Source organism: Talpa occidentalis, unplaced genomic scaffold, assembly GCF_014898055.3.
Source record: "Talpa occidentalis isolate TD23 unplaced genomic scaffold, MPIMG_talOcc4v2.1 talOcc4.7, whole genome shotgun sequence".
Classification (NCBI taxonomy): Eukaryota; Metazoa; Chordata; class Mammalia; order Eulipotyphla; family Talpidae; genus Talpa; species Talpa occidentalis.
Window position 1 is genome coordinate 117,133,785 of NW_023605083.1, and position 23,682 is coordinate 117,157,466.

Here is a 23,682-nt window from a genome sequence, read left to right on the forward strand (position 1 = left end):
GCACCTTGATAAATGCCAGAACATTCCTGATGGGTCTATATCCCAGATTGGATCCAACCTAAATTTCCCTGCTACCCAGCTAGGATGTTGCTTCTATTTTTTTCCCTTGTCATTAACCATGACTGAATTTTTCTCACTAATGTTCTTCCTTTACATCAAATTCTATGGTTCTGATTGGATTTTTTCCCTCTTGCTACCATTCTGAGCATGCAATTCTAAAATAAAAAAATAACCCTTATTTAAAAAGTATGTATCTGCCCCCTACCCACCCCCTAAAAGACTCCCATAAAGAAAGCGTGGACCAAAATACAGGTATGTAGGTATGTTTCATCTGATTCTAGCGATAAGCTGTACATGGTCCTGTGAGCTGGAGTCCATTTGTCAGGTAGAATTGCCACTTACTGCCCACCCTAAAGGACACCGACTCCTGACACTCAGATCAAATCAGGAGACGCAGCAGCATCACCTCAGAAAGCACACCGAGGGGGGAATAGTGTGTCAGCCATTCAGAGCTGAGGAGGAGAGGGAGGCGGGTATAGATGGGGTGTTTGGTACCTGAGTAGGCGTTGGCTCAGCCGTCTGGATCTGAAAGTTCTGGGAGGGCTTCTGGGGAACCGTGGGGAGGGTGGCAGATGCGGCCTGCACCACCCGCAGGGCCTGCTGAGGGATCTGTACCACCTGCTGCTGTTCAGCCTTGGGAGGCACCACCTGGACCTGCTGGACCACAGCCGGCTGGCCCCCGCCGGGGCTCTGAACGATGAGCAGGTTGTTCCCTGCCTGGATGATGTTGTCTGCGGTGGTCTCAATCAGCACTGTCTCCACCTGCTCAGCCACGGCCACCGGGGGCTGGGAGGCAGGAAGACTCTTCTTCCTGGCTTTCTTGTTAGTCTTAGACAGTGGGGTAGGGGGGCTCTCCGTGAGGAGCTGAGTGGGGGCCCCGGTGTCGCTGGTGTTCATGAGGTTGTTGACAGGCAGAGTGAGTGTCACGTTGCCTCCCCCACCTGTCAGCTTCACCACGTTGGCCCCGCTCTGCACGGGGGTGGTGGTAGTACTTGACTTCTGCACGGGGGCTGGCTTGATGGGGACAGGCTTGTGACTGGATGGTGAGGGGGTGATGATGGCCTGGTTGGTGCCGGGGATGATCTGGATCTGATTGGTGAGATTGGGCTGTACCTGGATGGTTTGGGAACCACTCGCCTGAATCTGAGGAACTGCTTGGTACTGGATGTTGGCATTTGATCGGGTCCCTTTGTTGATCATGGTGGGATTCTGGATGGCAAATACCAGCTGCCCCCCAGGATAGGACGTGCTCAATTGTGACCCCTGAATCTGAAGTATGTTTCCTTTGGAGGACAAGATTCCAAAGCTATTCTTGCCGGGACTGAGAGGAAGAGGGGCTGGTTTGATGGGGACCAGTTTCCGTGGTGTGGGCTGTGGGGGAGCAGGAGGCGTCACAGCAGCTTCAACAGCTGGAGGGCCAATTTTGCTACATGTTGCGGCAAGCAGGGCTAAGGGAGATGGCTGGGAGTCCTGCAAACACCAAACGGAAACAGCAATGAAACATGAGGGCCTGCTGTCCTGCCTCCCCTCTGCCCTTTATGATTCCTGTCTTGGCAGGCTCTTCCCCACCTATGGCAGGCAGGGTGCCACCATGCCCCCCTCCACAGTGGCGCCACTGAGTAAGTGAGAAAGGGGGGGAAAGGTCTTTCTCAGGAAGGGAGCTCCCAGCACCCATGGCAGAGTGAACTAATAAGCTGACCACTTACTTTCCACTGGTCTTGCTTCTATTGGGGACCCAGAACTACCAGGCCATAGATGGAATTCTGTTAGCCCTTCCCTGGTACTAAGGGATCCCTAATTCTTCAACTGTAGAAAGACAGGAAGGGACGGAAAGAGTAACGGAGAGACAGCAGGAGAAACTGACACTTGGAAAAGTGTTTTCTAGTGCACGAGACATGACTTCATCAATTAGGGAGGACTGCTCTTCCGAGGTAACAAGGAAAAATTCCCTTGGGTATGGGGATGCAGCCCTTTTTCCTTACATGTTCAGTGGGGTCTGGAGGTAGGGACCTTGAGTTTAATCCTCCTTTTCCCCCGACCCAACTGGACACCACAGGTAAGTGGCCACAGTTTTAGTTCAGAAAAAGTGGGTAACTGAACCATCCGGACCTCAGAACCCAGGGTATTTATAGAGAACCAAGAGATTCAGTTGTGACTTGTGGTGTAGCATCAACTTCAGTGAGTCCTTCCAGGCTGATGCAGCCCTCAACCCTCAGAGCCCACTGCCCACTTGCCTGGGTGGTGGAGGCAGCGGGCTGCAAGTAGTCACTGGGACTGACAGCGGCAGTGGCAGCCATGCTGGTCTGTGGATCTGTGGGAAGAAAGGAGATGGCGTAAGGTATGAGATGCCTGAAAGGAATCCACCTGCCTCAGCTTTTCTTTTTGCCTCTATTTGCTGCTGCTTCTCCAAGAGAGATTAATAATATTTCCTCACCCTTCCTACTCAAAAGTTAGCAACTCCACATCTTTTTCCGTAGATGGCCTTCTCCTCTTCTCAGATTCTGTCATTATAAAGCCTAGGCTAACACCAAGGTGCCAAGACCAGTTTCAGTAACTCAGCTGTACCACCTTCTCTGCTGGGCACCACCAACTGTCCCGAGCCAGAGCGTGTCCGGAGAGAAGCAACCGCTGGGCCAGGAACCCTGACGAGGACACACCTGCTCCAAGGAAAGATCTTGGGTAGTTGATTCTGGGCCTCACCACAAAGGCACAGCAGCCCAGGTGCTGGCCTACAGCGTGTGGGTTCCTGCTTTACGTGAAATGACACTTTCACATAAGATGACAGATATGGTCTTGTAAATCACCATGACTAGGAAGGCTAGTAACTAAATAGAATGAGAAGCATGAAAATACCATAAATTCTATTTTTGTTTAGATGTCTAAAAAATGCTAATGTTAAAAAGCCATCATCTCTTGGTGAGAACATTTTGCTGGACTTAAAGAATTTTTTTTCCTGTATTTTCTTATTTTTCCGAAGTGAATACACTCCATCGTGTTGTTGTGTTTTTTTTTTTTAATAAAAAATGGAAAAGTATTGTAGGGACTCTGTTCTGAGCTTACGCCTGAGCTAAGAGAAATACAAAATAAGAAATCGTGAGAACCTGGAGGGAAATGAATCTACATGCTCCTTTAGTTCACAAATCAAAAAAGGACAAGAACACTAGGCAGAGTCTGCCTTGTTTCCTATGCCTTGTTTCCTGTCCACCTTTCAGGGTGGACAGTGTCACTAAAGTGTTACTTCAGAGAACGGAAACAGCAGAGGGGTTCTGGCACTGAGCCCGTAATGGGCATCTGGCGCCAAAAGACAGGGAAAAGCAGACCCACTGAAACTGTTCTTTGGAGAATGATTCTTAAATGGGGGGAGAAGGGGGAACTGAAAGCTGGGACAGGTGATGGGCACAACAATCTCTCCAAGGTTCCCAGGCGCTGAGGCCACACAATCGGCCCTCCGGAGCGGGAGAGACTGCAGGCACACTTACAAACAAAGCTCTGGACAAAACCATAGAGTGAGACCTTTAAATATTAGACACTGGTCCTTGGCAAAATCCTCGAACAAATGACTGAGCAGCACTGCAGTTACTGAGGGAAGCCAGCAGCAACCACAGGAGTTAAGCATAGGGCTGCAAAACACAAGTCAAGCCAGACAAGAGCTTCTGTAAGGGCTTGGGGCAGGTCTACGAAGAGAGGCAGCTGCCTGAAACTTAACAATGTTTTTATGAACAAGGAAGGGAAAAATGGCAGACGGGACGATAGTCTAGTATGGGGGCTAAGCTGAACGTGCCTGCTTCCACCTAAGAGCTGAGACCCATGCTTCTTGGAGTTTGCTGCTGCCGGGTCAGGCAGGGTGTCTTAAGTTAGGGGTGGGTCACGGGACCAGGGGTCTACAGGCTTCCTACAGAAGGCACGTATTTTCATTGTGATGATCATCTTTCTAAAATGACCATGAACTGGGTCTAAGTCTCGGCAGCTGAAGAGCAGGCAGGCAACAGTCATCAGCACGAGGGTCATTTCATCACTGGCCCTCGCCTGTGGTGATGGTGCTTTTTGTAAGAGGAACAAAGAGGCATAGATGAGAACTGCAATTAACCAAAAGTTGACAAAAACTAGAAAAATCCTCAAAGAGTTGCTAAGAGCTATATTAGTTGAGTGTGGCTGGAAGGATCAACTGAAGGCCCAGTATAAAGTGGTAATTAAGGAAAAAGGACTAGAAAGACATTAATTACTGTTGATGACATGGTGGCTGAAATCACACCAAAAGGCAGAGCCCTGGTACCTAAGAGTGTAAAGGAGCTTCCCCAAAGAATAAAACATCGCCTGCTTAGCATGGCAGCCTTTAAGACTGAGTGAGATTTTGTTGTATTGTGGTTTTATTTCTGAAAAGTAAAACTTGACATAAATCAGGAATCAGTTTTCCAAAATAAAATCCTCTTTTGTATGATAGTTAAAATGAAATAAAATGTTTAAAAATAAACATGTAATACAGATCATCAGGTGACTGTTGCTTAACTAACAGCTGCACCTTATAGAGCCTGTGTGTGTGTATGTATTTACAACAGTGTTGGTGCAAGTGTCACCACTCCAGCCACGTGGGCTAGTTACAACAACTTATTTCCGCTGTTGAATTCACAGCCCATTTTTGCAAAGTGAGGGTTGTGGCTCCTCAGAACCGTGGGAGGAACCGTTGCTCGGCTCTAGCTCGGCAGGGTGGGAGTGTGGATGGCACACAGCCGGGTGCCAGGGTGCCAAGTCCGTGCTGTGCCTGCGCTAATGGCAGCAATTTGCGTTCAGTCAAATGTCGCCCTCCCATGATGACGATGATGATGATGATGATTTCAATTTTACTGACTTTTGGTAGCTATTTAATTTTACAAGCGCTAGATCAATGAGTTGATTACACAGATATATATGTGAACATGATCAAGTTGTAATAATAATGAAAACAATCTCAGTCTATTCAAAAACATTTTGACTTTAGAGCCATGGTGTTCATACTCAGTCCATGAGCCAGTTATAAAAACAATTTAAGTCAAGTCAAGTCGCAGTGCTTGCGCACGCCCACATACACTTCCCTGTGCTGTGCTCGTGCAGTCAGCTTCTTGAACAGAATTTGCGCTTACTACATGCGATGAAATTTAGTTATTTTTTTACTCTGTTTAATTTTTTAACATGCTGGCTGTGACTCACTAAATTGGTGTGGTGCCCCAGAGTCTGGAAAATACCATGGCTCTAGAGTCACATCCACTGCCTACCAAGGTTGGGAAACCATGCTAAGATCCTGAAGGGGAGTAAAACTTGGGGACTCACAAAACCAAGGACAGAGGTCCTGTGTCCTCACGGGACTCTGGGAGGCTTTGGGAATTGATAAGAAAAGCATCAAGCACATAGTGGGTAGGCAAATGATTACCCACTTTGAACTTGAAATAACTTGGGTTAAAAAGAAAAAAGAATCACAGGCAAGCAGGACAGGAAGACGGGACTGAACGCTTGTTCTCATGTTAAAAGTGCCAGTGGTTTCAACTCAGAGCTAAAGGGGAGGCAACAGACTCTAGATGTGGTTGCCAAAAAAGCTACTGCAATCGAGTGCATTTCCAAAATTCAATCATAGCAGAAAAAGAATAGTTCTAGTGTGCTCTGCACACTTGGGCCACATCTGGCACCCTCTGGACATTCTGAAAGGGGGATTTTCAACTGGAGCTTGTCCAAAGAGTAGCAACGGTTGTGATCTGGATGCCAGAGGAGAGTATCTGCCTGGGTATTTCAAAGGGTAGAATCTTGGGTAGGAAAGTTCAAGACAGCTTTCAGTTTAATATGAGGGAGAACTTTCAAAAGATGGCATGCTTGCCTTTTGACTATCCTCCCATCTCGGAATCATTTAGCCAGAGGCAGGATGTGTATCTCTGGATGGAAAGGAAAGTTGGATTAAAAGATCTTTTAAGGGCCTCCCTGGTGGCGCAGTTGGTTGAGTGCAGCGCTGTGAAGCTGTCCGCAGCCTCTGCAGTGCTGGTTCGATCCCCGCCGGCCTCGGAACAACCCACACAGCGAGCAGACCTCTCCTGCCTCGCCCACTGCTCCCCTCAGCAGTGTGTTTCGTCAGTCTGCCTGTTCTGTTCCCCAATCTGTCTCTAGTGAATCCTCTCACTCTCCCATGCATCTGGCCTGTACCCCGGCTCTTGTATAAATAAAATAAATCTGTAAAGAAAAAATAAAATTAAAGATCTTTTAAGTTTTTCATAAAACAAGCACAAGACGAGTTTGTTGCTGGCAGAGCTGGGAAAGGAAGGCAGGGGCTCTCCTCAGGAGGCTCCCCTGGCTCAGGTCCCCTCAGCTAAAATTGGTGAGTGACTCTGCCTCAGACATCTCTGTTGCGAAACAGCAGCACAACAGAACACAACAGAGAGCAAAGGAAATGAAAGCTGGCCTAGTGCTTCATCACATCTCCCAGGCTCATTTCTCCATCTCCCTCTGCAGTCTTTCTTACCCTTGACGCAAGCTGTTTGGAACGCCTGAGCGATTCTTCATTTAGGAAGTTAAAGCAAAATCTATAGAAGCAAGCTACAGGCTGCTGGTGTTCTAAGCTGCAGCATTTCTTTGGTTTCATTTTCCTCCCCAGCTGGCTCCTGAAGTACTCCCCCAGATATCAAGCCATTGTTTGCATCTCTTCTAGTATTAGGGCTCAGGGCTTCATGGGCCCTGGGCCGCAGACCTGGGCAACCAAAACAGAGACCATTTTCCCTGCCACTGCAGAACTGTATCAGGGATTAACCATGAAAGGGAAAAGAGATGTATTTTCAATTGGTGTTTGGAATGAAAAGTGGTTCAGAAGTATCGTAGATACGTAACTGGGAGACTATGATCAAAGGGACTTTGGAACCTCATTAATTTGGAACCTTATATTTAAAACGTGTAATTTGGACATAAATTATGCTTAATTTCCTTCATACTATGCAAAGTGCAGCTAAACGGTGTATGAAGACAGCAAAGGGACGCAGGCATAGTTACGTAATTGTTTTATACCACTTCCACCATTTTAATCATACTATTTGCCTTAATGGCAATTTACATCCGGTCACTGAAACCTACATTTGGCAACATCGGTCAGTGGACTTGTTGCATGTTCTTGAAAGCAAAAGCAGTTTTTCTTTCAGAATTCTACCATTCCGACTTTTACTCATTTAGATTGACTAAAACTTTCCCCACAGTCCCTAGGCCCATGAAGTGGGAAAGTTTTCCAGCAATTCCACCAATAATAGCTCTGTTGAGCCCTAAGGCAAACTTCAAGGGTACCAAACAAAGCTTCAATTAGCCAGGCATTGGTGGGGGGGGGGGGGAGGTTTCCAATGCCTGATGGGCCACCACGGACTTTCCTTTCCCCACAAGGAAGCCAGTGTGACTCTCAGACCCGCTGCCTGTCCCCCAGTCTCATCTCTGCCTCTGCCCCTCCAGCTTCAGCAAGGCCAGACTTGGTGGGAAAGCTCCCAGCACTTTTCTGGTCCCTTTTCCAAGCTGTGGCATTGGGTCTCTCACCCTAGCTGTCTGCTAACACTGCTCTTGCCTTAGTCAACAAGGACTTCCTCCTCTATCCTGCATCCAACAGGCCTCTGTCCGCAGTTCTTGAGCCCTGGGCCAGTCCCCACTCCTTAAAATCCCGCTGGGCTTCCTCCTGCCTCTCTGGCCACCTCTTCCCTTATGCGCTCCTCTTCCTTTGCCACCTCTTAGACACTGATGCTCCTCGGCAGCCGTCCTTCTACCCAATAGCCATTCCGTGGGTGACTGAGCCCACTCGCATGGCTTTAGGTACCCCAACTCCCACCCCGGTGTGGCCAGGTCTCTCCTCTGATGTCAGAACAGTACCCCCAGCCCTCTGTGGGCCTTCACTTGGGCTGGCCATGAACTTCCAACACCTAGCTATTACCTCTGCCCATTCTTTCCCCAGCTTTCTCATCCTGTCACCAGGGCCTTCTGCCATCTCCTGGAGAAGGCTTCATCTCTGCCGCAGCCCTCTGCCTGCCTGCTTTCTTCTTTCTTTACTAGCTAGTGCTCACTCACCCTTAAGGTCTCAGTCTGGCTTTTAACCAGCACATTTTTTTGAAATTCAGCTATGTCACCTCCTCAGAGAGACTTCCAGCAGGCTGGAGATAAGGTTAGCTCCTCCAGTAACTCACCACCCACTAACTAATCATGGCTCAATGGCTCTCTCCCAGATTCTTAGGACCTCCCCAGTATGGACTAGGTCTGTCTTCACTGCTGAGGTTTACCCCAGCCCAGAGGTCAGCACAGTGCCTGCCGTCAGTGCCTGTGGGCTAAAATAATGAGTACCCCTGATTAAACCAGCCTCTCTTCTGGCACTGTCAAACACAAGGAGACTTAAGCCTCATCCTCATCCTCACCAGTCAATGTCATGATTCTACCTCCTAAATGTAAACCTCTCGCCAGTCTACTTTTAGCTCTCCAGACCTCATCCCCAGGTTCTAGCATTTATCACCTTCAAATGTGCCTGAAATACTGCCCAGAGCTCCAAAATGGCACCCCCACCTCTGGGGCTTCCTCCACAATCGAGATAAGGACTCTTTGAAAAGCAAGGCCCATCCTACCACTCCCCTGAGGATCTTCTGATAAGGTGATAAAGGCCAAAACAATCTGCTCCCTTCTTGCCCCTCCCCTTCTAACTCTCCTGTTGGTTTTTTCCATTTCTAGAATTAGAACACACCCTGCCTCACTTGGAGTCTGTCTCCCATTTGTCTGGCCAACTACAGTCCTTCATCAAGAGCTCATTTATAACTCACTTACTCATGAAAACCTTTCCTGACCTCTTCCCTCTCTCTGCCCAAGTCTGGGGCAAGTGCACCACTCTGCCAGTGGACTGGCTCCCTGGCACCCATGGTGGCACTTTCTCCCACCATAGGGCAGGGAGTGCGTCTGTCACAGTGTCTTTCCGTGGGCTGACTGGGGAGCATGGTCACCGGACTAGGGGCCACAGCACTGGTCTTTCACTTGAGAACACACTCTTGGGGCTCAAGGAACGAGACAGAAGGCCACAACTTTAGATAGGCTTTAGGAAGCTCTTTCCCTGTAGGAGAGAACTTGGCTTAAACTCCACAGCCAGGCCTTGGGGTACTGGGCTCTTTTCTGCCATGGGTTCTGCCTCCCTGGCCATGGCTATCTTAGCTGCCTGCTATGGTATTCCCCCTGGAGGAATTTCACTCCTCGCAAACAGTGCCTATGCTGGCTATTTTGGTCAGCTCAGCTGGGCCTGACGCCAGCAAAACAGTTTCCCAGCCCAGTCTTTCCCAGTTGCCTAGCCTGGAGGAATTCAGAGCTGGTACAGGAAAAGCCAGCCATGGCTGGTTTTAGAGAACAAAGTTGGACCTCAAAGGGAGGTAACAAATGGACTGAGAATCTGTTTAGCTGGGGGGGGGGGGTTGCAGCCAACAGCCCCACTTGTTAAAGAATCCAAACTGCACTGAACATTTCTGACATGTAGATCTCTACGGTTCATAAGAGCCATATAAGTGTCAAGAACAGTAAGCCAAATTTCATTGACTTTCATGAAATGAGAGCCTCTGGGCAGTGGCTCACTAATGCCACAGGCCAAAAGAGGACAGTGAGTGGTGAGTCAAGGAGATTCTGGGGTCTCCCTGGTGGTGCAGCGGTTGAGCACTGGGCTGCGAGGCTGCCCTCAGCCTCTACAGCGCCGGTTCAATCCCTGGCCACTGGGGAGGGTGCCACATGGCACGCAGACCTCTCCTGCCCCGCCCTCTGCTCCCCTCAGCAGTGTACTTTGTCTGCCTGCTCTGCTCCCAGCTCTGGCTCTGGTGAATTCTCTCACCCTCCCATGCTTCTGACTGTACCCAGTGCTTGTATGAATAAATAAATAAATCTTTAAAAAAAAAAAAAAAAAGGAGATTCTGTCTCCCTCTTGCCGCCTGAGCTGTCCTGTCTTCCCTACTCCCAGCTTTGACCTCAGCCTCAGCTAGGACCCTTATATGTGTCCACAATTTTATCAAGAAGTTAACATTCCCTGCATCAGCTCAGATGCATTAATTCTCTTTTTTCAAGCAAAACTCCTTACAAGAGTCACCTAAACTTGTCGTCCCTAATGTCTCTCCTGTCAATCTTTCTTGACCCTGCTCCTCCCATCCACACCACAAAAACTGCCTCTGCACTGCTACTTTAACAGTTAATTCTTAGACCTCATTTGTGTTGATGTGAGAGTTGATTTCTCTTCCTCCTTGAAATGCTTTCTTCACCGGGCATCCACAACACACCATGACACACTCCAGCCTCACCACCACCTTGTTACCACCCAGGCTCAAGTGCCACCATCTCTTGCCTGTATAACTATGCCCAGCCTCTCCGGTGGGCTTCTGACCTTGTCTATTCTCAACTCATTCCCCGAGTGATACTTATCAAACTTGTATCCTGTTCTACTCCACTGCTCAAAGCCCCCAACAGTAGGAACCAAAGTCCCCACCTTGCCACATAAGGCCCTATGCGACCTACCCCTGTTGTTCTCCCCACCTCCCCGCTTCAGTCACGCTGGCCTCCCGTTATTCTTGAACATGCCAGGCTTAGGCTTCCCTGGGGCCTGTGCACTTGCTGTTCTCTTTGCTTCAGTTCCTGCCCTGCACACCTTCAAACTTCCAGCACTGTTCCATTCCTCCCCCCTTCAGGGTTTTACCCAACTGTCACATTTTCTTTTAAGATTTATTTATTTATGCACATAAGAACTAGGGTGCAGGCCAGAGGTACAGGGGGTGAGAGGATTCACCAGACAGAGTGGGGAGCAGAACAGGTGGATCTACTGAATACACTGCTGAGGGGAGCAGCTGGTGATTTTCTTATAGGCAGGTGATTTTCTTCACACTCTGTGAATTGCAGTTCCCCCCCCCACACACACACACACAATTTTCCTATCCCTATTTGATTTTTCTCCTCAGCATTTCTCATCATACAATAAATATCTGTTACTTATTTTTTGTCCCCCACGCAGAAGCAAGGACTTCTCTCTGTCTTACCCACTGAAGTACCTACTGGCACCTAGTAGGTGCTTAATGTGTACTTGTTGACTGAATGACTTCAGGAGGTTATGGAGCAGGACAGCCTAGATGGAGTTTAAGAACCAAAGGAGAAAACCTGAAGATGTGCATATCCTGGCCTGAGGCTGGAATCTCAGGGCCTACCAGGTCAGATCAACAGGCCCACTCCCAGACAGAAGTCTCAACCCCACGTCACCTCATGGGGCCAGCGCCTGTGCAGGGCCAGCACAGTCCAGTCCTGCTCCTGGACGACTGTCTCAAAGCACAGGCATCATCGCCATGCCAGGAGCCACCGGTCAATGTTTCTTTCAGTTAACATGTATTTCTGAGGGATTTAAGATGAGGGTAACTGCTATATGAATACCTCCTGTCTTTTCCACTCTGAATTCCTCTTAAGTCATGACCATCATATGCTAGTCTGCATCCTGCCCAGCTAGTCACACTGCATCATACCAGAAGGGAGTCAGAAGCAGTGAATAGAAATACGGGGCAGCAGGAAATGGACAGAACTCTTCACTCTAACAGAAGGAGTCCCAGGAAATGGTGCAAAGAATACTGAGCCTCAGAATTCTGTCTTTGAGAAAAAGAGAAGAAAAAAGGGAACCCAGATAATGATTCCCCCGAAAAGAATCATTATGTACAAACACATGCTTTCTCTGCTTCAGTACACGCATTGTGAGTCACCTCCCACAGTCATCCTGGGCTAGGACAGGCTTCTGAAATGAGTAGTGACTTCATTTCCCTTGAGAAGGAGGGTTGGCTTAACATTTACTTTTCTGAAGGCTGGGAAATGTTTCAGTCTGTTTTTAGGCTAATCTGAAAAGACTTCCAATTAGACATTGACCTGGAGCAGAAATATTCCACTTCCAATTACCCGACCCTGCTGGCAATCTCTTATTCCCTATTCACACTACCCAGAGGCTGCTTTGTGATTCCACCAAGTCCCACAGGATCAGGTAACAAACACCCCCAAGAGGAAGCTCTAGAAAAAGGACATTGGGAAATGTGCAGGCCAAACCTGCTTGTTTGAGAGCCACTTTCAACTCTGGCTGAGATGAAAGAAGCCACGTAAGGCCAAAATCACGCAGTAGGGGCGAACTGGTATCTCAGAGCCGTTAGAATAAAAAGCAACGGTCCTCCAAGCTAAACCTCTGCATGGCATGTGATGGGCTTCTGGCTAGGCAAGCATGCAATTCTGATGTCCAAATAAGTTGGAGCTAAGGGAGTAAGATGTCCAAAGGAAAGATTCAAACAGCTGGGCCTGCGAGCATGTACTTTCAAATAGCCTTGGCAGCTTAATATTGCTGGGAGCTGCTTACTGGTGGGAAACTGAGAAGTGTCCAAACAGAGCATTTAGCCCTTTCTTTCTCCCTGGCTCCTGAGTCCAGCACACCAGCCCAGAAGCCCACCCTAATGAGAGCACAGTAATCCCTGCGCGGGTGCCAGTGGTAGCCTCAGAGCATCCAGAAAGAGCGCTTCCTTAACATGTAGTAGAATATGTGGCTTCCCCCAAGCTGCTAGTGCTGAACTGAGCTTGCTCCCAGACACACTTCGGTATCCCATGAGGCAGTAGAAAAATCAGTTTTGCTTCTCGGAATCCTGTCAACTGGAACAAATCCTCCAGTACCGCCTGGGAGCGTGCATCTCCTCAGAAATCTCTGAACCCTCCTACTTAGGCAGACAATGCCCTTGCGTTAGTAACAGCCCAGGTCTTTACCTCCTTTGTTCCCCCCTCCACCCAGTACCAATAAATAATTTAGGAAAAGACAGACCTCTCCCACCTCGAGGTCTCCTAGAAGAGCGTGGTTCATCAAAAAAAAGGGAAAAGATCTGATAAGCAAAAGAAAGAGCTTCTTAGACACATAGACTTTTAACTATATTTTAGAAATATGAAGATCAAAATGCTGTCTTGATGAAGGAAGAAATAGAGAGGAAGAGCTTCTTTTCCCTCCTACAACAGGTCTAGCAGTCACACAGGAACTGCACATGTATCCAAAACAAAAGCAAAGCAAAACACCAACAAGTGCAGTCCATGATGATAGCCATTTCTCAGCCCAGCTTGTATTGGTTCTGTCCAGCATGTAGGCCAAATGCACCTGGCTTAGAGCTTGCTGGGAAGTTCACAAATCCAGTTAAGCCGCCCAAAGATACTCCAGGCTTACCACCCAGTAAACTCAAAAGAAAGTATCAAAGTCTCCAAATAGATTTGACTCCAAATCTGCAGTCTACAAGGTTCCAGAATGGCCCATGTAATTGTTAAAGCTCAAGGTGTTCACCTCACCACATCTCTAAACATTCTAACACACTACACACCCTTTGAGGCAGTGTTTCTCTGAGTCTCTCACCCCCTCCAAAATAATTCCTAAATTTTTCAGTCTCTGAGAGTGAGGTTTCCGTTTTGTGTATATAGAGAACAGAAGGGGTGAAATACACTTTAGAACAATTCCATCATAGGAAAGGGGTGAGCCAGATCTAAACACTTTCTGGCCCCAAGACGATACTAGGTTTTATTGGTTGGCTGCAACAAGCTTCATATGTTTTCACAGGGGCCCTGGCAGGGCAATACTTGCTTAAAGTAGGCTGGGAAATTATCACACACCTTTGCAAAGGACTGTTCAGGCTACAAGGGGCCACGCAACTTCTCCAAAAGGCTATTAACCAGTGGAAGAACTAAGACGTTCCAGGTCAAGATGCTAAAATGAACTACCCATTAACTGTTATGCCATGAGGCTCCTTTACCCATACATTTACCAAAATCTTACAGCTTCTTTTCTCGTCTGACAGGCCTCCAGAGGTCCAAACTTTAATAGAATCTGAGAGAAAAAAGCAAGCCAGTCTAGGTGCTATCAACAGTGATGGCAAACCCTTCCTCTGAGAGTCAGTTTTTCCTACTGTAGTCAGGTGAAGACCTGATTATGGATGAAATCTACGTGGGTCTTCTTGGCAGTGAGACTGTGTCTTTAGCAATCTAGCTCAGGGGGTTCATAATTACATCAGACCAGCTTTTTTTTTTTTTTTGCCTCTTGTTGCTTTCTAATTTACCAATTGCCTCAGCCAATTTGAATCCAAAAGGTACTAATGCCTGTTAGAAGCCACTGGAACACTGACATCAGCCCAATTGGTAGGTTGTCTGACAGATTCGTCCCCTTCACTGCACACAAGAATTTAAAACAAAACAAGACACTGCAGTACTAGTCATGACTGCAGACAACAGGTCTCTTTGTGTTATAATCAGAATTGCTCCTGTGCTATGGACTCCACCATCATTCTCTTCACAGCCTGTCTGAGCTGGCCAACACCCTAAAACTTCATAGTCCTAAAAAGCTCATCACCCAAAATATCAACTCAACACTTAGCCCTCCACTGTGATGTTTAATGCCTGCTGGGGGCACAGCATGCAGGTTTTAGACAGTGCATACCAGTGTACCTTCAAATAGCCACCACCCTTCCATCTGCGATGAAATTGGTGTAATGGGGGACCATGAGCCAATTCACTGCTGAAAAATAGAGCAACCGGCCCCTCCCTTTCTCCAGGAAACAACAAATAAATGAGCAAGAAGTAACCTCAGGAGAAACAAACTTCAGGAGAATGTCTACTGAGAAAAGCCACACTGATTCATTCTGGATCAACTTAATTAAGAAACAACTAACTGTATGTTGGAATGACAGTATGTTGGAATCAAAACCGAGGAATGCAGTGAGAATAAGGTTTCTCAGTCGCCCAGAGGACAAGACACAGTTCCTTCTGAAATAAAACTAGAAAGCCACTGCGATCATAAGCCAAGAAGTAAGGGTAGGAGGCTGAGAACCAGAAGTCAACAGTGGGGATGGAGGAAGAAAGTATGTATCCATTTTGTTTTATTTCTTCTGTCATGCCTTAGTACTGTCTGCGCCCGGCCTTTGGGATTCAGCAGTCCCTTCCACAGGACGGTCAGGTAACAGGCTGGGATCTCTGTCAACAAGTTTTAAAGTCTCACAAGTCAGCCACGAGTCTGCAGAAATCTACGGAGGCTGGCGGATCCAAGGGAAAACATTAAAAGCGCGCTTTAGCCCACTCTGCAGCCAAAGGCGAGGCCAATCTGCCCGGGGCGTGCCCTCCTGTCCAGACACCATCTCTCGACCGGGACACATCGGTAACCAGGCTGGCTTCTGCCCAGCAGTGCCCATGTGGCTGGTGCCATCTGAGTTTCAAGCATTCCCTTGCCCCTCTGCGCTTGGGAGAGCCCTGAATCGCAGGAGGGTCCCCCAAACGTTAAGCGAGCACGAGGGGCGTCAGCCTCCGGCCTGGAGCCAACCCAGGTAATGTCCACGGGCCGGGCAGCACTTGGGTGGGTGGGGACCTGGCGGAGGGGGTACCCGGCCCACCCGGGGTGCCCGCGCCTCTCGCCAGCCCCCGGAAGCGCCGCCCTCCCGCCCAAAGGGCTCCGAGGGGGCGGGGAGTCGAACGCCCCCTTCCGGGTGCCTCCGCCCGGCTGGCCAGCCCCGCTCCTCCTCCGGGCGGGAATCCTCCCTCCCCCGCCCCTCCCGGAGACGGGCCCCGGCGCCAGGCCCGGCCCCAGGGGGGAACCCCCGGTCCCGGCTCCCCCTCCCTGCGGCCTCTGCCCGTCTTCCCGACCCTTGGGGGCCGGGAAGACCCCGCCGGCAGCGGCCGGGACCCACCGCTCATTACGACATCTTCCTCCCTGGCCTCCGCCGCCTCCGCCGCCACCGAGAGCCTGACACCGCCCGCCTAGTACCCGCCAATCCCGGAGCCCGCCACCGCCCGAGCGACGGCAGCGTTCCCCAATAAGAGTTCGGTACATTGGGGACCGACAGCACTCCTAACCAATCAGAGAGAGGCATCTAGAGCGACGTAGGTTTGGCCAATAAGCATGTGAAATGTCACTGATGGACGGTAGAGGGCACCAACCGAAAGCCCATGGAAATATGAACGACATGTTCCTCAGCCAACTGGCGGGCGGCAGGGTTCCGCCCACTAACTGGTTGATGGACAGCAACAGGAAGCTGGGTGGGGCGGGGCTTAGCTGAGGAGTAGTTTGGTATTGGTGGTGGTTGACCTTCCACCCACCTCTAACCCAGAAGATGAGTGATAGATCTGCCCTAAAGCCAATCAAAAGTCCTTAGGGCGAGGCGGAGAAATGCCCTATAAATAGCATATACATTGCGCTCAATCCGGGGTCGCCCTGCTGTGGCTGTGGCCTCCCGATCTTGGGCCTCTCAACCTTTGCCTGGACAGTGAAAAGCCACCAGCCTTTTATTTAGTCCCTCACTCTCCATCACTTCGCGAGAGGGAAGGGATCGATCCCTCATGCATTTTATGCAGTGCGGAATTGGCGTGCGTCCAGTCCTGCAAAATAACGGGAGTCGGAGAGGGGATTCCAATTCCACCGCCTCAGTTCAAAAGCCCGGTGGACGCTCACCTCATTATTGCAGCCACCCCACCCATCTCTAGGGGACGGTCCCCTGAGGTGGGCATCAGAATCACCGCAGCTCCCAAAAGTAGATTCCCCGGGACCAACCCGGCTGGGGTTGCCTGGGCACGCCTGCGATGTGCATTCTAACAGCGTCTCCGGTGGACAGAATTGGTCTCTGCCACTCACCTCCTTGAAAGAGGTACTGTGAGCAAAGCCCTTGGCAGGCCTACCCGGGGAGGCTTAGCTGTCTCTCCCTGATCTTTCCTGGAGACATAACTTGGGAAGCCTGCCCGGCATTAGTGAGAAGGAATCCACTCTGGCTTCTGACCAGGCTGCGTAGGGAACTTCCGCAGCCCACTTAGAGAGGAAGGGTACTGAAGCTCCGCGCTTGTGTCCTCTGCAAAACGAGGCTAACGACACCTCCACGCCTTAAAGCTGTGGCTTTGGGTTGTTTTTCTTTCTTTCTTTTTTTTTTAAACCACAACCCCCAGAAATATATTTGTGTCCTGGCCTGGTACAAATGTTCCTTGACTTACGATGGGGTCGTGTCCTGATAACCCCACTGTAAGTTGAAAATAACATTGAGTGGAAAATGCATTCATAGCACCCAACCCACCAAACTTAATAGCTTAGCCTCGCCTACCCATAAAGTACGCAGAACACTTACATTAGCCTACAATTGGACAACTATATCTTGCATTTCCATCACCAGAAGCAGGAGACACAGATGGTCTGTGAAAATGCAATATCCAAAAACCACTGGCAACGCAGTGCTCTGTAGTGTGGGGGTTCCCGGGGTGATGGTGACTGGGGCTGCTACTGCTAGCACAACAGAGTAGCGCACTGGTAGCTTGGGGAAAAGAAAACCCACAATTGTAAGTTTGGTTCCATCACTTTTGCGCCATAGCAAAGTCGAAAGTCAGCTGACCTCAAACCAGAACGCTGTGGAACCAGCATAATAAATCTGCAAATGCGTACACTTAAACGTTTGTGAGCAGGGTAACAAAGTTTCAGAGGACAGTATTTACCCTACTACCTGCGATGTATTGATATTTTCTATCCAATCCTATCTTTTTCTCCCCCTCTCCACCTCCTTCCTTCTTCCTTTCTGAAAATCATTGTAATAAAGGTTTGGTGTGATAAAATAATAAAAAAAAAAAAATGCAGAGCAGAATGCCCTGTACACAGCAATTGCTGAATATTAATTGCTGAAATATTGTCTCTTCTAGGCTACCCCTCATGGTCTTAGCCTTTAAAAAACAAGATTTTTAAGAAATTAAATAAAAAACAAGACTTTAGCAGATATCACTCCTCTAGTTAAGATTTTTCTTTTTTAAAAAGAAATACTATTTTTTTTTAAGATTTATTTGTTCATGCATACAAGAACCAGGGTACAGGCCAGATGTGCAGGAGGGTGAGAGGATTCACCAGAGACAGAACAGGGAACAGAAAAGGCAGAGTGACTGAAATACACTGCTGAGGGGAGCAGCAGCGGAGACAGGAGAGGTCGGCTGCCGCATGTGGGCATCTCGCTGGCCCGGATCGAACCTGTGCTGCACAGGCTGCGGACAGGTTCACAGCGCTGTGCTCAACCACCTGCACCACGGGGAGGCCCTAGTTAAGATCTTCCATTGACTCCCTACACCCATCTGGATAAAAAGCCCAAACTCCTTTCTAGGCAAATGGAAGCCTTCACACTCTAGTGCATGATAACAAGCTTCATCTCCTCCCCGCACCCAATTCCCTTCCTACAAATCTCTTTTGCCTCAGAGAAAGATTCCACCATTCCTAAATACTTAAACTTCTCTCTCTATTCCCCTTCCTTTCTCCTGGTAAACTCCTATGCATCCTTCAAGACCCTATTCAAAATCTGAAAACCAAAACTATTGCCCAGCCAAAGCTTTTCCCTTCCTTGGATTGTTCTTATCACATGCAAATAGCTTCACTTGCTCACGCACTATTGTTTTCATTGCTGACTCCCCTGCTAGAGCTGCAGTGGAAGGATAGAGGCCAGTACACAGACAACAGGCAGGAAATGGACTCTGAGGTAAATAATGAATATTTGCATATAATTATATGCAAATGCATATGACTTGTTTATATAGACCATACATTCTGTTCCCAGGCCCTTTTCAAGTTAAGATTGCTTCATTGTCAAAACCAAGGACTCCACCCAGGTTCAGTGACTCAGTTGTTAGGGTGTAGGGATTTTTTTGGGGGGAGGTGGGGTTGAATATTCCTGCTGGGCCACTGCCAAACCTCTTATGGGATGCAATCTGGGGGCAGCTGTGCTCCTACCACAGAAGACTAATCATAAAGACAGCAGAAGTGGAAAAAAACAAGTGTGAGTGTTTGGGGTGTGGGGGAAGGGGCCAGATAGGGTGTGAAAACTTAGAAGAATTTGGCAGCAATTCTGAATTACTGAATGGTTATTCCCTTTTATAGGTCACCATTTTCTTGATTGTTTTTCTCTTTATTTCTAGGCTATTTGGTTCCTCTCTTACCAGAGGCATGGGACATTTTCTAAGAGGAGGACCCCCTTTTACCTCTGTCAGGACCATTAAGCTATTCTCATTTACAACCCCCCAAAATCACCTCACAATGTCCCTTCCCAGAGACTGTATCTTTCCAGATGGCCTCCTCCTCAACAGAGAAGAGGGAGGCCGGTGGCCAGCCCCCTAATGCCTACTTTCTTTCTGGCTGCTCCTTAGACACCCTAGAGGACTTTTAATAAAATCTGAAGTCTGAGTTCCATCCCAGGCCAAAGAAATCGGAATCTCTGAGGGTGGGACCTACAAATGGTATTAAGAATCTCAGGTGAGTTCACTGGGCAGGCAAGTGTTGAGAAACCACTCCTTAGCCCAAAGGTATCTCCCCACTGAGGGTGCCCAAGTAAAATACAGTCTGTACCCTCCATCCCTACCCACTCCTGTCCCTCCCCTCTCCACACTCCTCCCCTGCCCGCCCTACCTGCCTCCTTTCCTGGAGTCAGAGCCGACAGGTGGTTCCAGCTGTGTCTCAACATCAATCAGGGGAGACAAGATCTCCTCCCCTGGTGCATCTGGGGGCAGGTTTGCTCTCGGTATTATTTCTCTTGTTTCCAAGTGCTTTCAGCCTCTTGCTCTAAGTTGTCGTGTCCTCCCCATTCCTAATTTTCAAAGCTACCCATTCTTCACATTTTACCTAAAAGTTCCATGTTTGTCTTGCCTACCTCTGCACCTCCCATTCCCAGCACATTGCTGAATGTATAGTAGGTGCACAGCAAACGTTTGTTGACTGACTACATCCTTTTAACACTTTCACGGACTTATCTGCCTCTCTTCCAGGGACAGCTTCCTCCACCTCTATTTCACGTGTCCTTCCCTGTCTGCCTCTTAACCCCTTTCCCTCTTCATTTTTGCATTTTCCGTTTCTTGGCCTGCTCCTTGTCCTTTTCTTCTGCATGTGGTTGTCCCACCTAACTCATTAGTATAAGAGAGTGAGCCTCTATCCCTGAGGATGCTGAGGGGGCTAAGGGGAGGGACGCAGAAGCTCCCTAATCCTTCTCAGACTTCCCCTGAAAGGACCATAGTGCAGCTGGTGCTGGATGTCCAGAAATTACAAGAATATTAGTGTCCTAGCCCTTGACTATCTGTGGGTTCTCACAGACAGCTTTATGGTTGCTAGCTTCAAAGAGTACAGCAAACTCAACCTTCTAAAGGCTGTTTCTTCTGCCCCAAGGGTCTCCCTATAGCCTCTACCTCTTTCTTCCCCCTCCCATGGTTTTTCTACTGTGTTCTAGTCTCTTCTCTTCCCATCTGTGGAGAAATCACACTTGCAGACGTTCCAAACCATCCTTGGCCCTACTAGATTCCTAGAGAAAGGTATGATGGGACAAACACCCAATTGAAATGAATCATAGTTATTAGGTTGTTTTTTTTTTCCCTAGGTCCATCTAGGAGTTCAACTATCCAGGTTTCTTCAGTCTTCTATGAACATGAAAAATTGGCAGAGGGGCCTCCCCAGTGGCACAGCGGGTTGAGCACCACGCTATGAAGCTGTCCGCAGCCTCTGCAGCATGGGTTCGATTCTGGGCTGGCCAGGGAGAAACCCACATGGCGCAGCAGACCTCTCCTGTCGTACCTGCTGCTCCCCTCAGCAGTGTATTTCTATTGTCTGCCTGTTCTGCTCCCCACTCTGTCTCTGGCGAATCCTCTCACCCTCCCGCACATCTGGCCTGTACCCCATCTCTTGTATAAAAATAAATAAATGTTTAAAAAAAATTGGCAGAGGCTGTAAAATGTATCTTCCTGGTATACTCTGGCAGCTACTCCACTTTGTACCCCAAATACACACATATGGCGACCCCTCTTTCTTCACTACCCAGGATGCCACTCCTGACCCCTGCCCTGACTCATCACCCCTCTGCCTGCCCCTGGATCCCCTGACCAAACCGATGGCTGTCTACCAACTGCCATGGAATCTCCCAGCGGGGACATTCTACCCATCCTCCACAAGGCGTTCTTCCTTCCCTGGTTTGTCTTGTCCCCAAGCCCTTGGGATGCAGCTTGTGGATCTTCAGGAAGAAAGAGTACCACCCGCCCCACTACACCCCAAGCAGGAGGAGCCCTTTAAGTGGAAGGCTCCTGTGTCCCCACAGTCTTTATGTGTCACCACCAGGGGTCACCCAAGGCATTCCCAAAAGCAGTTGCCAGGTTTTTAAACCTTACAGGAACAGGAAGGCAGATATGGAAGTTCAGTTAAACAAGCGTGTGTTGAGTGCCTACTCTTTGCCAGGCTAGTGCCCTGATTCACCTGTAAGCTGAGAGTATGTTCTATTCTCTCTTCTAGTCTCTCCAAAGGGGTTCCTTGAAAAGAACCGTTTGCCTCCTCACAGACTCGCTTCCTACCAGCCTGCTCATGGCCCCTTAACAGCCTCTCTCCATCTCAGCCACTCCACAAACTCAGTCCCTCTGCACCCCACCTGGCACGTCCCCGCAGCTCCAGGTGGCTGCTCAGTCCATTTCTCTGAGTCCAGTCTCCCCATAGCGACTGGAAACGTCCCCAGGGACAAAGGGTGGTGTAAATTTCCCTGGAGGGTCACTCTCTCCCTCTCTTCTCGGCCCCTTCCCCCTCTGTCAAAGCCCCATTGCTGGCTTCCTGGGGTTCCCCAGACACCCTCGGGTGGAGGGTGTGGATTCCGTGAGCCCATTGGCTGTGATGCTGGGCTCAGTGCTTAACTTCTTCACCTGGCAGCGCCAAACCAGCTGGCAGAGAGACTCGGGAAGTGGGCGATGGTGGCGATAACAATAACAATAATAATATTAATAACAACATTGGGGCCCACAAAACGGCTGTGAAATACCCTCTAATGATCCCTTACATTTATAGATCGCCTTCTCTTCCTAGACACTTCAGAGCCAGTGCCCAATTAACCCTCCTAGCTTCCCTAGGAGGGACAATTAACCCCATATTTTATGGCCAGGGGAAACCTAGGCTCTAAGAGGGCGATGGAGTTGGCTAAGGTCACACAGTGCACTTGTGAGTGACAGCAGGATTGTAGAGCAGCACTCTCTCCTTCCTCTCCTCCATACCCAAACCCATCTAGGTGTGTGTGTGCCCACATACAAACACACACACGTGCAACACACTTGCTCACTGTTCATCCCAGCTCTGCCTTGCCAGCGACTGCAACATCTGGAAGTCAGATCTGGGGCAAAGCATAGTTGCTTAGGGGGCCTCCCTGGTGGTGCAAGGGGTTAAGTCTCAGCACTATGAAGTTATTGGCAGTCACTGCAACATAACCCACATGGCGCAGCAGACCTCTCCTGTCTCCCCACTGCTCCCCTCAGCAGTGTATTTCAGTGGATCTGCCTGTTCTGCTCCCCACTCTGTCTCTGGTGAATCCTCTCACCACCCCTGCACCTGTATCTCTGGCCTATACCCCACTCTTATATGTATAAATAAATAAAATAAATCTTTCAAAAAAGGGTAGTTGCTTAGGGTAACAAGGAGAGACCTCCCAGTTCTCTTGAAGGAGAGCCTCTCAGGGCCAACCAGGGCCCTGGGGAGACCTTCCTCTGTTCTCTAGGACAGGCCTCGAGTCTGACTGGTGCCAGTCAGGACTGAGCCTCCCCAGACTTCTGGGCTCATGAGGAAAGAAATGCAGGGCCTCCGAGGACCCCATAAATATCCACTGCTAAGGTCTGGCATGTGTGCACCCTGAAAATCAGGGTGGGGTGATGAACCCCATGAATCCTTCCAGCCAAAATATTGGGGATGGCACAGTGTTTCAGAGCACAGAGGGGATGTGGCAGCCCTCAAGAGGAAGGAGGAGGCCTCCTGAACAGCAATGGCAATTATTGTGCAGACACAAGAAGACATTGAGGGGCCTCCCTGGTGGCGCAAGGTCAAGCACCGCACTATGAGGGATCCACAGCCTCTGCAGCACGAGTTCGATCCCTGGCCGGCCAGGAAGAAACCCACATGGCACAGCAGACTTTTCTTGACTCACCCGCTGCTCCCCTCAGCAGTGTATTTCAGCCAGTCTGCCTGTTCCCCACTCTGTCTCTGGTGAATCCTCTCACCTCTTGCAACTCTGGCCTGTAACCCAGCTCTTGTATGCATATATAAATAAATCTTTAAAAAAAAAAAAAAAGACACTGAGGCAGGAACACAGGGAGGAAGAGAAAGGTACTGGGGCAGGTGACTAGGTCTGAGCTTCGAGGCTTCACCCAGGAAAACATAAAACCAACAGAGAGATGCTTTTTTCCAATCTGAACCCAGACATGGAACAGGGAATGTGCTTTCGTTTGCCTCAAAAGGAAGCAAGATTATCTAATGTATGGAAAGTAATGCCCCAGAGCAGCTGACAGTGGAAGAGGGCAGTGGAGGGATGAGGGGGGACACTGGCTGATACCAACCCGAATCTAGGTTCCAAACTCAGAACACTGACTTTGGGGGACACGTATGTGGGTGGGTCCCAGCTTTGAAAACACCAAGGTGGACACCAAGGTGACCGCCAACCTGCCTGGATTCTGCATGACAGATCCTCCCAGACCGTCCCCCACCCGCCCGCTGCACACCCGTCTCCACTATCCCTCTCTCCCCTGACCCTGCAGCCAGGCCTGGGATGGTCCCTCCCCCAGCTCCTAGTTTCCAGGCTGAAACTCCAAGGCTCCACATTGTTGAGA

At 49.2% G+C, this 23,682-nt stretch overlaps 1 protein-coding gene across 2 annotated transcripts in view; it reads right to left on the reverse strand.

Annotated features, from left to right (window-relative positions):
• Window positions 1-20,726, reverse strand: part of SP2 (Sp2 transcription factor) — a 29,834-nt gene extending 9,108 nt beyond the window's left edge. The window contains exons 1-3 of one of the 2 annotated variants that reach the window (XM_054688725.1): window positions 19,481-20,726; window positions 2,295-2,371; window positions 556-1,530 (exon numbers count right to left, since the gene is read on the reverse strand). In XM_054688725.1, the coding sequence (XP_054544700.1) occupies window positions 556-1,530; window positions 2,295-2,371; window positions 19,481-19,535 (1,107 nt within the window). In that variant the 5' untranslated portion in view covers window positions 19,536-20,726. Of the gene's footprint in view, window positions 1-555; window positions 1,531-2,294; window positions 2,372-15,755; window positions 15,834-19,480 lie in introns of those variants that run through there. The other variant, XM_037495488.1, reaches the window with a different exon arrangement.
• Window positions 20,727-23,682: the final 2,956 nt, after the last annotated feature.